The sequence below is a fragment of the Sminthopsis crassicaudata genome, chromosome 5, assembly GCF_048593235.1.
Source record: "Sminthopsis crassicaudata isolate SCR6 chromosome 5, ASM4859323v1, whole genome shotgun sequence".
In the NCBI taxonomy this organism is placed as follows: domain Eukaryota; kingdom Metazoa; phylum Chordata; class Mammalia; order Dasyuromorphia; family Dasyuridae; genus Sminthopsis; species Sminthopsis crassicaudata.
Genome location: NC_133621.1, coordinates 191,270,093 through 191,284,896, shown reverse-complemented (window position 1 = coordinate 191,284,896; position 14,804 = coordinate 191,270,093). Strand labels below are relative to the sequence as shown.

General features: G+C 37.7%; 1 protein-coding gene across 2 annotated transcripts in view; it reads right to left on the bottom strand.

Annotated features, from left to right (window-relative positions):
* The window catches only part of LRP6 (LDL receptor related protein 6), a 125,273-nt gene extending 113,939 nt beyond the window's left edge, over positions 1-11,334 (bottom strand). The window contains exon 1 of one of the 2 annotated variants that reach the window (XM_074269163.1): positions 10,850-11,334. In XM_074269163.1, the coding sequence (XP_074125264.1) occupies positions 10,850-10,904 (55 nt within the window). In that variant the 5' untranslated portion in view covers positions 10,905-11,334. The remainder of the gene's footprint in view (positions 1-10,849) is intronic. The other variant, XM_074269162.1, reaches the window with a different exon arrangement.
* Positions 11,335-14,804: the final 3,470 nt, after the last annotated feature.

Sequence of the window (14,804 nt, the reverse complement as noted above, 5' to 3'; positions counted from 1 at the left end):
AAGAAAACACTACTGAGGCCTAACACTATTGTGAAGATAACAGAAATAAAGAATAGAACAAACATAAGACATAGTAGAGGCAGAACTGACAGATGCAAGAAACAAAAGAGTGCAAAGGTTCATAATCAATGCCTTATTATGAATATTTCCTTTCAGAAAGAGTAAGGAGACACTGGACATAGAAAGTAGCAATTATCACCATTGAAAACAAAATTCATTTTTATTTTAAGATGTGGGAAGCCATTTCTAAATTCTCTATATATAATCCAACTCTCAATTTGTTAAGAAAAAGTATCAAAATATCAAATTAGAAAAATAAAAATGATTAACTATTTAAATAAGATGCTAAAACAAGAAGGCACAAAACAGACTAATACAGTATCACCATTTCCTTAAGCAAATTTAATGAAGTTAAATCAATCATCAAAAAAAAGATCCTCAAAAACCACCGCAAGTAGCAAATAAATATTTTTGCAAATAGAGAAATACTGAAATCAAAGGAAACATCAGTTTAGAATATAAACATATCTGTAAAATGTTCCAAAGATTATAAGTAATATATTACTTCATAAAAAAAGAAGCAGCAAAGGGAAAAACAAGTTGACAAAAAGCTTATTAGAAACTTAATTAGGGGGGCAGCTAGGTGGCACAGTGGATAGAGCACCAGCCCTGAATTCAGGAGGACTCAGAGTTCAAATCTGATCTCAGACACTTAACACTTCCTAGCTGTGTGACCCTGGGCAAGTCACTTAACCCCAGCCTCAGGAAAAAAAAAAAAAGAAACTTAATTAGGTCAAAACATCTCATTTAAGGCATTTAAAGATTAACTGACAAAGCTCAATAATAGGAAGAGAAAATGGAAAAGGCCCACCAGGATCTCTACTGTAAAATATTTTCTCTACTGGAACTCCAGCACCCATATTTCTCTTCCCATAGGGAAGTTTATTGCAGCTGACCTAGTACACAGGAAGAAAGTATAAAAGTAGACAATATAATTTTGAGAGCTCTTTTGGAAGATAGTCAGACTGCCCAGATACCATAAATCTACTCTAACAAAAAGCTGAATTTCTCAAACTGAATAATGAACAAAAAATGCAATGGGAAACTACAGTAAATTCACAAATGCCTAATTGCACAGGTCAGGCAGAAATGGGAATGCAAAATGAAAAAGGACCTTCAAGCAAAGCCACCAGGGTAGCCATCCCACAGAGAGATCATTAGCCTGTGTTGGAATCAGCAAAAGCAGAAGACTCCCTAGAGAAAGACTAAGGGAATGAGAAAGCAATAGGGAGAGTAGAAACCCTAGTGAAAGGACTAGTTCAATATTGAAATGGGGACATTCCAGGCCCAGGGGCTCTGAGGTCTCTCTAACACTCCATTCTTTGATGCCACAGAAGATCCTGAAGATAACCTCACTTTGAACCTCAAAGGTCCAGGGGGAATCTTAACTCCAAGAAGTTGGTCCAAGAATCTTAAGGAACCCAAAGCAAGATCAAGAGGGCCTACCTAAAATTCAGCAAGAGTATAGAGGCCTGGTGCAGCAAGATAACTATATAAATATATATACATATATTCAACATATACTTTAACATATTTAACATGTATGGGACTACCTGCTATACTCTCTAGGGGAGGGGAATGGAGGGAAGGAGGGGAAAAGTTGAAACAGAATTCTTTGCAAGGGTCAATGTTGACCAATGTTGACAAAACCCATTCATATGTTTTGAAGCTATTTAAAAGCTATTTAAAAAAATAATAAAGCGTAAGGAGGCCTGGCCCTGGCAAAACAAACAAACAAAAAACAAACAAACAAAAAACAATTTAGTAACTAATGGTTGAGGAATAAGTCAATACTTGTCAACCTGGAAAAACTCAGATCAACTAAGTAATCAGTAAATAAAATGAAACATTTATTCACAGTCAGAATTGCAATTCAGGATAATATGCTTTCTTATTCAGACAGAAATGCAGGGGAGAAAGAGATGAGGGGATTCTCATAGGCACTATTTAGTCATAGGAACAGCCATGATACAGGAAGAGAATGTTGGTGCTAAGGGTTTACAAAAAAAAAAAGACTGAAGAAATGTCCTTGTGATTGTCTTTGCTCAGGAACAGGGGCAATTAGAAACTGCCAGTCAGAGCAGAATAAGGGTCCAGAATTACCCAAGAGTTGACAACATTAATCAATATCTAATAATGTTGCAAATCTAAAGCTCTCCTCAAGAAAAGAAAAGAGCAACTCCATAACAATTGATACCTTAGAACAAAAATCAAGGAGGAAAAAAGGGGAAGGAAATGCAAAACATATTTTTTTAAAATGACCTGGAAAAACAGGTTAAGAAGAAATAATTTAAGAATCACCAGACTCCTTAAAAACCAAGGTTTTTTTTAAAACTGGACATTATGTTTCAAGAAATCACAAATGAAAATGGTTCAGCTCTATTAGAAACAAAGGTAACAATAAAGCTAGAAAGAATATAATGACCACTTTCTGAAAGGAACGTCAAAAGGAAAATTCATAGGAATGTCAATCAAAATTCAGACTTCCTAGTTCAAAGAAAAAAAAAATTCTTCAAGAATCTAGAAAGAAATAGTTCAAACTCCAAAAACCATAGTCAGTATGACAAGCTCCTCTATTAAAAATGAGAGGAGGTATAGAATACAACTAAGAACTTACCCCTGTAAAGTTTAGCATTCATGATCCTACAGGGGGAAAAAATGGATCTTTAATGGTATAGAAGTATTTCAAACACCTCTGATGAAAAGACTAGAGCTGAGCTGAGTTTTGTTTGAAATGCAAACAAAAAAGTAAAAAGGGACTCTAAAAGGTAAAATGATTTCAGCAGTTGGAAGAGGTTCTATGATGATGTGCTAACATTCTAATAGGAGAAAAGAAACATGTATCCCTTCAAACTCTTAATGTCTTCAAAAGGTACTAAAGAAATTAAATAAGAAAAGTTGGTGAATTAGTTGTATATTGTTTCTGTTCTGAGAGTTTTCAAAGAGGAAAGAGAAGGATTAATAAAAAGGAATAGATTTAGCAGAGAGAAGAGAGTGAACATGTTATTTTGCATAATAAATTATTTTAGAAGAGAAATATACAAAGATGGAGAAAGCAATAGGGAGAGCAGGTATCAGATGAACCCTATTATTAACTGAAATGGACAAAGAAGGGTTTATACACACAGAATTTAGTATATAGAAATATATCAAACTGAACAAACAGGTTGGGAGATGAGTGGGTGGGGATATTAAGGAGATGAAAATAATAGGAAGAAAAAAAAATCAAAAGCAAATCTAATTTCCCAGGGATTGGGAAGAGAGGGGTACCAAGATTAGAGAAAGAAGAAATCCTATACAAAATATTCAGACTGTGTCTGGGGAGAGGAGGGGAGCAAAGAATTAGAACCTAATAGAGTACCAAAAATTGGGGATGGCTCAACAAATCATAGAACATAATGCAATGGAATACTATTATGCCATAAGAAATTAAATAAGGGACTATTTCAAATAAACCTAGAAAGGTTTTATGAACTGATACAGAGCTATAGGAAGAATCATTAGAACAGTTTATTAAATAACAACACTGCAAAGACAAACTATGAAGCAACTAGGTGATGTCATGCCTAAAGCACAGGCCTTGAAAAGTCAAGAATACTTAAGTTTATTCCACACTTGCATTTAGTAGCTGTGTGATTCTGGGCTTTTGGCCTTACTTTCCCTTCTGGAAAAAGAAAGTAATAAGAGCACCTACCTGGGTAGTTTAATGTGTTAATAAAATGAGATTACATACGTAAAGCCCTTTGCAAAACTTATAAAGCTCTTTGAAAAACTTAAAGTGATATAAACATTATGTATTATTCACATTATTATAAAAGCTTAAGAATTTTGACAATTGCAGTAACTAACTGCAATTTTGGCTAATGGAGTATATTTCCCACCCACCTTCAAATAGAGAGGTAATGGGTAGGATACACACTAAGACACATTTTTCAGACACAAAGACATAATTTTTGCTTATTCATATTTCTTATGAGTAAGCACCTTACACGGTAAAACAAGAAGAAAATAAATCTTTGTTCACTGAAAAAGTTAATTATTTTTTTTTTTTTTATAAAAAGGAAGGAATAAAGAAAAGGAAAAAAAAAAATCCAAAAGAGTGTCTTAGATTGCTTCTTAGACAAAATGAGGTAGGGCTAAACAAACTGTATGTAAATGTTTTCTTATTGCATTATAAAAAATGACAAAAGATCATCTGAAAGAAACTAGAACTGATGAAGAACAAATTAAGAAGAACCAGAACAATTTACACTAGAGCAATGACAATAAAAAAAGTAAAAAGCTCTGAAGACTTAAAAACTGTGAAAAAACTATGTTCAACACAATGACTAACCACATTTCAGGGGGGAAAAAAACCCTATGTACAAAAACATACATGGCCACTATGTGAATGCATATTTGGGGTTTTGGAGGATGTTTTGGTTGGTCTGTTTGGTTTATTTGTTTTGCCTGACTATGCTTGTTAAAAAGAATTTTCTTTCTTTCTCTTTTGGGAGAGAGGGGAAGGAGAAGATGGGGAGAGGAGCAACAATAATGCAAAAAAAAAAAATCAACCCTAAAATACAAACAAAAACAAAAGTTCAGAAACAGTAGAGAAGGTCAGAGGTTTTGAAATAAACACATTCAAAAAAGTAATATATGAAATTTATTATATACTTTTTAAAAAGCAAGTAGTATGAAAAAAGAGATTGGCAGTTTAATATAGAATCATCTTTTGGGCTCTGCTATTTATGCTATGGAGAGATTAAATTAAAATAAAAATGTAAAAATAAAATCTTGAAAAAAGGGAAGATGAAGATGCTGGAGGAAAAAAATCAGATCTCATTACCAAAAATGGGGGAAAAAGTCAATTGATAAAAAATATAACTATATGCCTATTTTCCTAACAATAACTAAGCATGTATTAATGTGCCAAGCACTAAATAAAGTGCCAGAGACACAAAAATAAAATGTTTGGGAGAATAATATATACTTACATCAAAGTATGTTACATTGAGCAATTAGCATAGTGTCTGGTAGGAGCTTAATAAATGCTTATCAACTGATTGGCTGAGGGACAAAAAAAAATATGCTTTAAAAGTAACAAACCAGATCTTTACAATCATAAGTGATTAAATGGTGCAAAGAATATGTTTCCACTGTGTATATCATTTGTTGACTGAAAAAACATTTGATTCAGTAAAGCAATATACTACATTAAAGGCTCTCTTCCTATGAATATGTTAATCTATGATTTAAGATTCCTTAAATGATGACAAAATTTACTTGGCTAGGCATTGCAGGTGGTTAATGAAGTGGATCCAGAATTAAATAGGAGGAAAAGAACAGGCTCTATAGTTATTTTGGAAACCATACAGTGCTTTAAAACCTAAGATTTTTCCCTGAAACAAAGGCTCATCTTTTTTAACATCAACATTCTGCTGGTCATGAAATACTAATCTTCCAAGATTTAAAGTGGCAAATAACCCAAAAGGCAAAGGAATGGGAAATATGAGTAAGTAACAATATATCACTGAAGAAAAACTGCACAGAAGCAACAATATAAAAGGTATCACCAAAAAAAAAGTTACCTGCCCAGAGAAAAGTCATATTGCAAGACTAAAAAAAATGCCTATAAATGCTCCCTCTAAGCATCCACCCAATGTTAGGAGCCTAGAATAAGCTCTTAGACCATTAGATGATCCCTGTGAAGGATTTATGGATATGAATGGCACAAGAAAAGAATATATGAAAAGGATGCAAGCTATACTATAATTTGAAAGAATACCTGTATTGAGGCAGCTAGATGGCTTAGTGGGTAGAGCACCAGCCCTGAACTAAGGAGTTCAAATCCAACCCCAGACACTTAACACTTACTACCTGTATGACCCTTGGCAAGTTGCTTAACCCCAATTGCCTTATACACAAAAAAAAGGAGTGGGTGGGAGAAAGAATATATCAACAGGGTCACAGATCCATTAAAATGTCTATTTTTTAACTTGATTTATGATATAAAGAAAATGCTCAATATTTACAAATTCATAATATTCAAATATTATCAGTAATTGGTAGAATGCAAAAAAAAAAAAAAAAAAAAAAAAAAAAAAAAAAAAAACCCAAAGCTGTCTATTTCCTGTTGACATATCCCATAACTTTAATTTATACAATAACTTTTCTTTAACTTTTGATTGTCGGTTTCCCCACTCAATCTATTTCACTTCCAGATCCAAATAGTATTAAGTTTGTGATTACAATTAAAATCCCAGCTGTACTAACTTACTAGCTGGTAAAAGAATTTCCTTTCTCTGGGACTCAGTCTTCTCATCTATAAAAAGACAACATGTTCTTTCGAGCCACTGATTGATAGATCCATGATCCTATGACCACTCATGACCCTTATCAACAATATATTATGCTAATCCCTCTCAAAAAGTATATTACATAATAGCTAGTCGAATCATATTAATTAGTATCATTACTTTTGACCAAAAATAACACATAAAGATGCTATTCTTATTGCTGATTCCTGATGTCTTTTATTGGCATGAAAACACTGAAGCACCAGGGAAATACAGATTACAAGAGGGTGTGCGATGTTTAAGAAGGTTCCCCTTTCCCCCCAAAAAAAATTGAGCAAAAAACAAAAGAATAACAAGTTTTTCTTTGTGTAAGTACTTCCAAAAGAACATATGAAGTGGTTGATTCTATAGGTGTATTAATTTTGCAAAGAAAATACCTTATTCTTTCAAAGCTGATTAACAGTTTTTCAAAGTTATTTATATAGGATAAAAAACAGTGATATACATATAGATAGATCTAGAGACATAAGAGCCAAGGTGAAAAGCAGAAATCATTCCAGGATATCAGTAAAGATACCAGTCGCACATCTGATGTATACAAAACTTAATCTTTCAATGCCCCAGCCAACTCACACTAAGACTATAAATTACTGAATAATTATATCCCTAAAGTAAAGAAAGTTTCCTCACTAGAACTCCCTACATTAATGAAATAACAGAGACAAACACAAGCATATTAACTGTGTGCATGTGCGTGTGTGCGTGTGTGTGTGTGTGTGAGAGAGAGAGAGAGAAAGAGAGAGAGAGAGAGAGAGAGAGAGAGAGAGAGAGAGAGAGAGAGAGAGAGAGAGAGAGAGAGAGAGAGAAACCAACCATTAGGCAAGAGTAATTCTGTCAGTTTAACACTTTTCTACATATAGAAGTCGGGTTGATATGTATATAGTAAAACTCCAAGAAAAAAATATAAAATCACTGTTCAAACTCAAGTATCTATTTATATCACCTTTTTCATCTACTTATTCGATGATCAATGTTTTAACAATGATCTTCTAAATTAATTTCCAATTTAAAAGCCTTTTTCATTTTACTCTCTTGGTCTTGCCTTCAGAGAAGTTTATTCCAAAATCTTCTTTTTTAAAACTTTCAATGCTGATGAGATAGATAGTGCAAGCAAAGGAAGGTTACAGCAATGAAAATAACTGATTTTCTTATTGCGTTTGCCCATGAATCCCATAGTCTACAATTTGCAAAACAGGTCAAGGCCCTACAAAAACTAATTTATACAAACACTAATGAAAATTTGTCGGAATTGGTTTTGTTTGATTATGCCTATTCATCACAAGAAGGGATTGTCTTGTTCTTTAACTGGAAGGAGATAGAAAAAAAAAAAATGCTTGTTAATTTAAAAAATTAAGCAACAAAACATAGTTCTTTAGTCTAAACTATGAAAAAAATTTTTTCAAAAATTCTTGCTAATAAGATACTAGAATAATTTTAATAAATAAGCTTAGTCCCAAAGAACAAATGAAACACATCCCACCCCATCCCCTAGTTTTTGCTTAACTGTTTTTTCTTGGTTACAAGGGAGGACTCAACTGAGGATAAAAGGAAGTGGGGAATCTGAAGAAGAAAACTATTAAATTCAGCCTTGATTAAAAAAAAAAAAAAGCCATGAATAAACTTTTTTTCTGTCCCTCTGCCCTCCAAAAAAACAAAACAAAGTACAGAAACCTAAAGTTTTACAACCCCTCATCTGGATATTAACATGAAAGAAAAACTTGACCAGTAATTTTATTTTCAATTCAAATTAATACTTAAATTTTAAAGAACAAATCTGTTACAGAAAGTCATTTCTGTAATTCATGAACCAACCTAACAGTCTCTTCTTTTAAAATGAACAGTTTGGCCATCACTACCCTTCTATCTACAAATCAATTTTTTTATTTAAGCATAGATTATCATTCAGGATGAGTAAAAAAAATTTGCTTTAGTTAGCTGCCCTTTATTCATTAACCAAAATATTCAATAGTATTCAATACTCTGACCAGAATTGTTTCTGCATTAAGACCACATTCACTCTTCATGAAATAGAACAAATATACACCAATACAGAACTAAAAGAAATTTTCCAACTATAGTCTATGCTTTGGCAGGGTGGTGATGTATTATTTAAGATTCCAATTACTAGCTAATGGCTTTTAAGAGTCACCTAATCTCTCTAGACTGTCTCCTAACTTGCAAAATGATGCCATAAGAAAAAAATAATATCTTCCATCTCTAATTCTTCCCATACATGAAGGAAAGGCATTAACGCAAAAAATCAAAAATGCTGTCACACCAAAAGATACCCCAACATAGAGTTTGTCATATTACTGTAATACAAATTTGCACTGGACTAGAGGTCTCAAGCCTGAAAAAAAAATGGGTCATGTGTAAACAAAAATAGTAATAAAAACTGAAGATATAAACTATCATGGCTATGGGGTAACAAAGATCCAGTGCATTTTCTAGCCATTTCCCTCTCCCCAAATAGGGATATAATCCCTGGTTGGGAATCAGAATCATCAGGATGATGATTAGTTGTAAACAGGTAAACAGAGATTAGTAATACTTTTTTTTTTTTTTTTTTTAATTTGAGTCCAAGGTTAGAGTCTGTAACTAAGTGACTGACTGAGATCAAGGTATCAGTCTTGGAATGAACACTAGAATATGGATGGTTAGATGCAGATACATCAAAATACAAAGTTGATATTTTTTAAAAATCAGTATTATAATACACTTACAAAACTAAGCCCAAAGTGAACCCATAAAAGATATATTCAGGCCTAGTGGACACAGCACAGGAAGTTGTGATGGTTTTCACAAAAGTACTGACACATAACAGCTGGTGACATGGACAAGTTACTTAGTAACCCTAGGCACTAGGGCAATACTTGTAAATTACAAAAGTTTCAGGTCAGCTCAAAGTTTCCTAAACCCCCTATTCAAACAATAGCGATTTAAGTTAAAAAAAAAAAAAAAGGGGGGGGGATACTCCTCGGTGCGTCAAAATTCTTCTGTTTCAAAAAACAACAAAAAAATGTAACATCAATCTAAGTAAACAACTCATACTCAGTGCATCACCAAGTTCTATGCCCATCCTCCTACAACTTTTATTTGAAGAGGCAAATGTGTCTGAGTCATAATTATTAAGTTAAATAATGACAAAGGATGCTTATCTATCCAAGATATTTTCACTACTACCCCAAAATGAATTTTTACAAGTGGAAATTTCTAGTTAAATTCAAAACACATCATCTATCTTTATGTTCCATGAAACTGCACTAAGTTTGGTGTAAATGTATTTTAATTGTATTTAAACCTTATGTTGTCATATTACTGCAATACAAATTAGCATTAGACTAGAGGTCTCAAGTCTGAAAAAAAAATGGGTCATGTGTAAACAAAAATAGTAATAAAAACTGAAGATATAAACTATCAAAACTTAAATTTTTTACTTGACATCAGAAATGTCATCACTATTTCATTGCTGGTTAAAAAAAGATAGTGAATATTATGCAAAAGATGAAGCATGTGTCAGCTTCATGGAGCAGTTAAAAATACCACCGAATCATGGAATATTGGTTATGTTAAGGGCAAAGAACTTAAGACAGCTCCTGACATCCAACAATAAGCCAAGCACTCAGTGGGTGCTCAACAAATGAGCCTATGAAATATTAGCTCAAGTCCCTGTTCAAAAAATGACTTTCCCACTTTATGTCAACTAGTGGACTTGCCTGCTCTGAACTACTCAAGAGCTAAATAGGAAACCTATGCAATGGATTCCTAACCAAAGGTTAGAAAACTTCCGGGCCTGAAAACCACGACCACTTTCCAAGGAAGTCCCCATCCTCAGTCAGGGTGCTATATTCCAAACAAGAATCAATCGTGGACTATAACAAAGGTGGCAAGAAAATAAAACTGGAGGACTGTGCGGCTCCATTCAAACAGGAGCGGGTGGGGAGAGGGGGAAGCCCTCACTTACACCTTGAAAGCAAACTTTCAGAAAGTAAAAACGAGCACAAAGGAATCTTTTCTCTAGGATGATTTCCCTCTTCAGCCTCCCTGCCCCGACACACACATGCTCACAAGCACGGATAGACACACCGCAATAAAAGATCGGAAGAGCGAGGGGTGACAAGGATTTCGGGGATTCCCCCAAACAGGGACCCCGACCCGAGGAGGCCAGGTGGAGAATGCCCCCAAAGGGCCGGCCTGCATTGTGTCACTCCTCCACCAAGCGCAGCAGCCCCTTCTCCTGGGCCCCTTTCTCCCTCTCTCCTTCTCCCGCAGCCAGGCCCGGCCTCTCGCCTCCTCTCCCCCTTCTCGCCTCCCTTTCCCCTCCCCCCCTCCAGCCCCCAGCTCAGAAGACACACAAACAAAAACCGATCAGCCTCGTTAACTTGGGCGTCTCGATTCCGTCCCCCCTCCCCCAAACCCTGGTCTGTGCTCTGCCCGCACTGTTTGCTCACCTCTCAGGAGGACGCAAAAGCTGCAGGCCAAGAGGCTCCTCAGGACGGCCCCCATCTTCCCGTCCTCCTCCTCTTCGCTTTCTCTCTCCTCTCACCGGCTCGAGGCGGCCCGAGGAGGGGGAGGCGGCGGAGAGGAGCCGGGGCCGCCGCGGCCGCCCCGCACGGTCATGCTGCCCGAGCTTTGCAGAAAGAGAAGAAAGAATCGCCAGCCCTCCCTCCCTCCCTCAGTCTCCGTCTCCCACTCCGATCCGAGGCGCCGCCTTTGCTGTCCTCTCTACAACGCTACTTTTCCCTCGGGGCTGCCCCGGCGGCGACGGCGGCGACCAGCGTCTCTTTCCATTCTCCAGCCCGCTCCCCCTGCGGCGGCGGCGGCGGCTCCTCCGCGGGCTCCACGCAGCTCCTCATTCAGCCTCCGCCTCCTCCCAGCGCGGCGGCGGCGGCGCAAGGATACATAGGCAGAAGGAGCCTCGCGCCGGTCCGGCCGCGCTCTCCCTCCTGCGCTCCTCGAGCTCCCCGTCCCTCCCCCTTCTCTCCCCCTCCTCGGCCTTTCTCTTTCTCCCCCGCCCCGCCCCTTCCTCCCTCCTCCCTCCTCCCTCCTCCCTCCTCTCCACTTTCCTACGCTTTCAATCAGCCCACTCTACTCCTCTCCTCCTTCTTTCTCAATGCTCCCAGTCAGCCTCCTCCCCCTCCCCCAGCACTCTCAGTCCTCCTCCTCCCCCTCCCCAGCGCTCCCAGGGAGCCTCCCCTCGGCTGACATCGATTCCCATTCTGCTATGCAAACGAGGGGGCGGGAGGGATCAGCTGGCGAGGCTTGGGACCACTAGAGATTTCGTGGAGCCTCCAGGCAGGCAGAAAGCCCACCTTATTGGAAAAAAGAGAAGAGACTTTTGTTGTTGCTGTTGCTTTTTAATTCGGATGCCTGAAAGGTGGAGGGGAGGGGTGGGTGGGAAGGGGAAAGAAAAGGACAAGCCATTGTCGCATTCCGATGGGATTCTTTTTCTTGCTCCCTTTCGGGCTCGGCGCTCTCGGGGAAGAGGCTGTGAAGCGACCCTCGGAACAACCTTGGCGCTGGCGTGGTCGGGACTACTTTCTTCGGGCTCCGAGCCCGGCGGAGGCTGAGCTCCGCGGTCCTTTGTGCTGCTGCCGCTCCTTGCAGGTGAACCCTCCCGATCCCGGGGGTCGGGGCGCCAGCCGGGGGCGCGGAGTCCGGACGAGGCGGAGGAATGGAGCCCGTCAGGTGGCGCGAGATACTGCGTGCCTTCGGGATTATGTGCAATGTATCCATCCTGCGCTTGTTCGTACGTAGTTAGATCTCCCCCTTACCGCATTAGACTGTGCGCTCCTTGAGAGCAGGAACTGGCCTTTACACCAGTGCGCACCGGCCTGGCACATAGTAGGCGCTTAACAAATATTTATTGACAACCCCTTCCACCGATTCCCCCAATCCGGGTCTTATCACCACTCCCGGGAAAAAGCTTCCCCAGCCCCTCCAGAGGGCTAGTCAGCTGGAAACTGCATTCAGCATTTTCTGAGAGAGCAGGAGGACTGGGAACGGCTGGCCGCCCCGAAATGCTTTCCAGTCATGTCTGGAAGTTACTCTGGAAACTCCCAGAAACTCTCGTATCTCCAGAGTTCACAAACAAGAACTGCCCAAGGAGGAGGTTCTCAAGATGAAAGCTCCTAAGGCATGGGAAAGGATCTCGGACTGGAAAATGAAGGGAACTTGGAAAGCCGTCTGGTTCTCGACTTGCAGAGGAGGAAGTTTAGGTGCAAACACGACAAATGACTGGCCCGAGGCCATATGGAGAGTAAACTGCAGAGCAAGATTTCTTCCCAGTTCCTGTAACTTGAGGGTTCTTGACCTTTTTGTGTGTCTGGAATCCTCGTTTGCTTTATCTTCGACAGCATTCAAAGCCGGCTAATAATTTGGCCTTCTATTTTGCCATTTTTAAAAAATCTTACGCTCTACCTCTCACCTACTCTTCCTTCCACTATCGTACCTCACACAAGGCACTGGGAGTTTTCGCCGGCTGTCTTCTCTGGATTTCTCTCCTTCCTCAGGCATATATATAAATTCCTATTGGAATTAGCACTCTTCAAAGTTATAATTTTATAAAATATGATCATGGACATTTTGGGGGAAGGAGAGTTCCTAAAACCTTAGTGAAGTCTAAGTCTTTAAATACATAAAATGCATAGTGTTATAAAAGAAAACACATGCTGTTAAAATAGCTATTTAAAATATTTTAGGAGGGAGGGGGAAAGTTCATGGATCCCAGCTAAAATTCAAGTTTACCTTAGAATTTTCAATACTTTATGATTAATGTTGGGAATATGATAAATACCAATTTTAGGCTTAAGGAATCAGAGATCACTTGTTGAATTTCAAATATTACTTCCCTCATATTCTTCAATTTATATTTTACTATCCTGAGGGTACTCAATGGCCAAGAGAGAGGCAACTATTTAGATGATCAGAGTGTATCTGGCAAATTCCCCTACAGAATTAGGGTGTAAAGATATAGAGACCCTGAACAAACTGGAAAGTTTTTCTAAACTACCTGATAAGGTAATAGAGTATGAACCATTGCTAGTCATATATCAAGTTGAAGAAGCTCCTCAATCAACCTGATAGGATTATAGAGCAGAAAATGTGCTTGTTTCTACATTCTTATGACTGTTTGATAAAGCTACAGATTGCATGTTTGTGGAACTTAATGGCAAAAAGCATGTGGGGAATAATAATACTGTAAGACAGTATTAGGAACAGGAATGATCTGATGGTATACTTAGAGAACCCCAAAGACTCTGCTAAAAAGCTACTAGAAATAATTCAAAATTTCAGCAAAGTGGCAGGATACAAAATAAATCCACATAAATCCTCAGCATTTTTATATATCACTAACAAAATGCAACAGCAAGAGATACAAAGAGAAATTCCATTCCAAACAAATGTTGAGAGTATAAAGTATTTGGGAATCCATCTACCAAAGAAAAGTCAGGGAATTATATGAGAAAAATTACAAAACACTTGCCACAAAAACAAAGTCATATTTAAATAATTGGAAAGACATTCAGTGCTCCTGGATAGGCCGAGCGAATATAATAAAGATGACAATACTCCCCAAACTAATCTATTTATTTAGTGCTATACCAATCAGACTCCCAAGAAACTATTTTAATGACCTAGAAAAAATAACAACAAAATTCATATGGAAGAATAAAAGGTCGAGAATTGCAAGGGAACTAATGAAAAAAAAGTTAGAGGAAGGTGGTCTAAGTGTACCTGATCTAAAGCTATATTATATAGCAGCAGTCACCAAAACCATTTGGTATTGGCTAAGAAATAGACCGCTAGATCAGTGGAACAGATTAGATACAAAGGACAAAAAAGGGTACATCTATAGCAATCTAATCTTTGACAAACCCAAAGATACCAACATTAGGGATAAAAATTCATTATTTGGAAAAAACTGTTGGGAAAACTGGAAATTAATATGGCAGAAATTAGATATGGATCCACACTTAACACCATATACCAAGATAAGATCAAAATGGGTCCATGATTTAGGGATAAAGAGGGAGATAACAAATAGATTAGAGGAACAGAGGATAGTCTACCTCTCAGACTTGTGGAGGAGGAAGGAATTTATGACTAGAGGAGAACTAGAGATCATTATTGATCACAAAATAGAAGATTTTGATTACATCAAACTAAAAAGTTTCTGTACAAACAATACTAATGCAAACAAGATTAGAAGGGAAGTAACAAACTGGGAAAATATTTTTAAAAACAAAGGTTCTGACAAAGGTCTCATTTCCAAAATATATAGAGAACTGACCCTAATTTATAAGAAACCGAACCATTCTCCAATTGATAAATGGTCAAAGGATATGAACAGACAATTCTCAGATGAAGAAATTGAAACTATATTCACTCACATGAAAGAGTGTT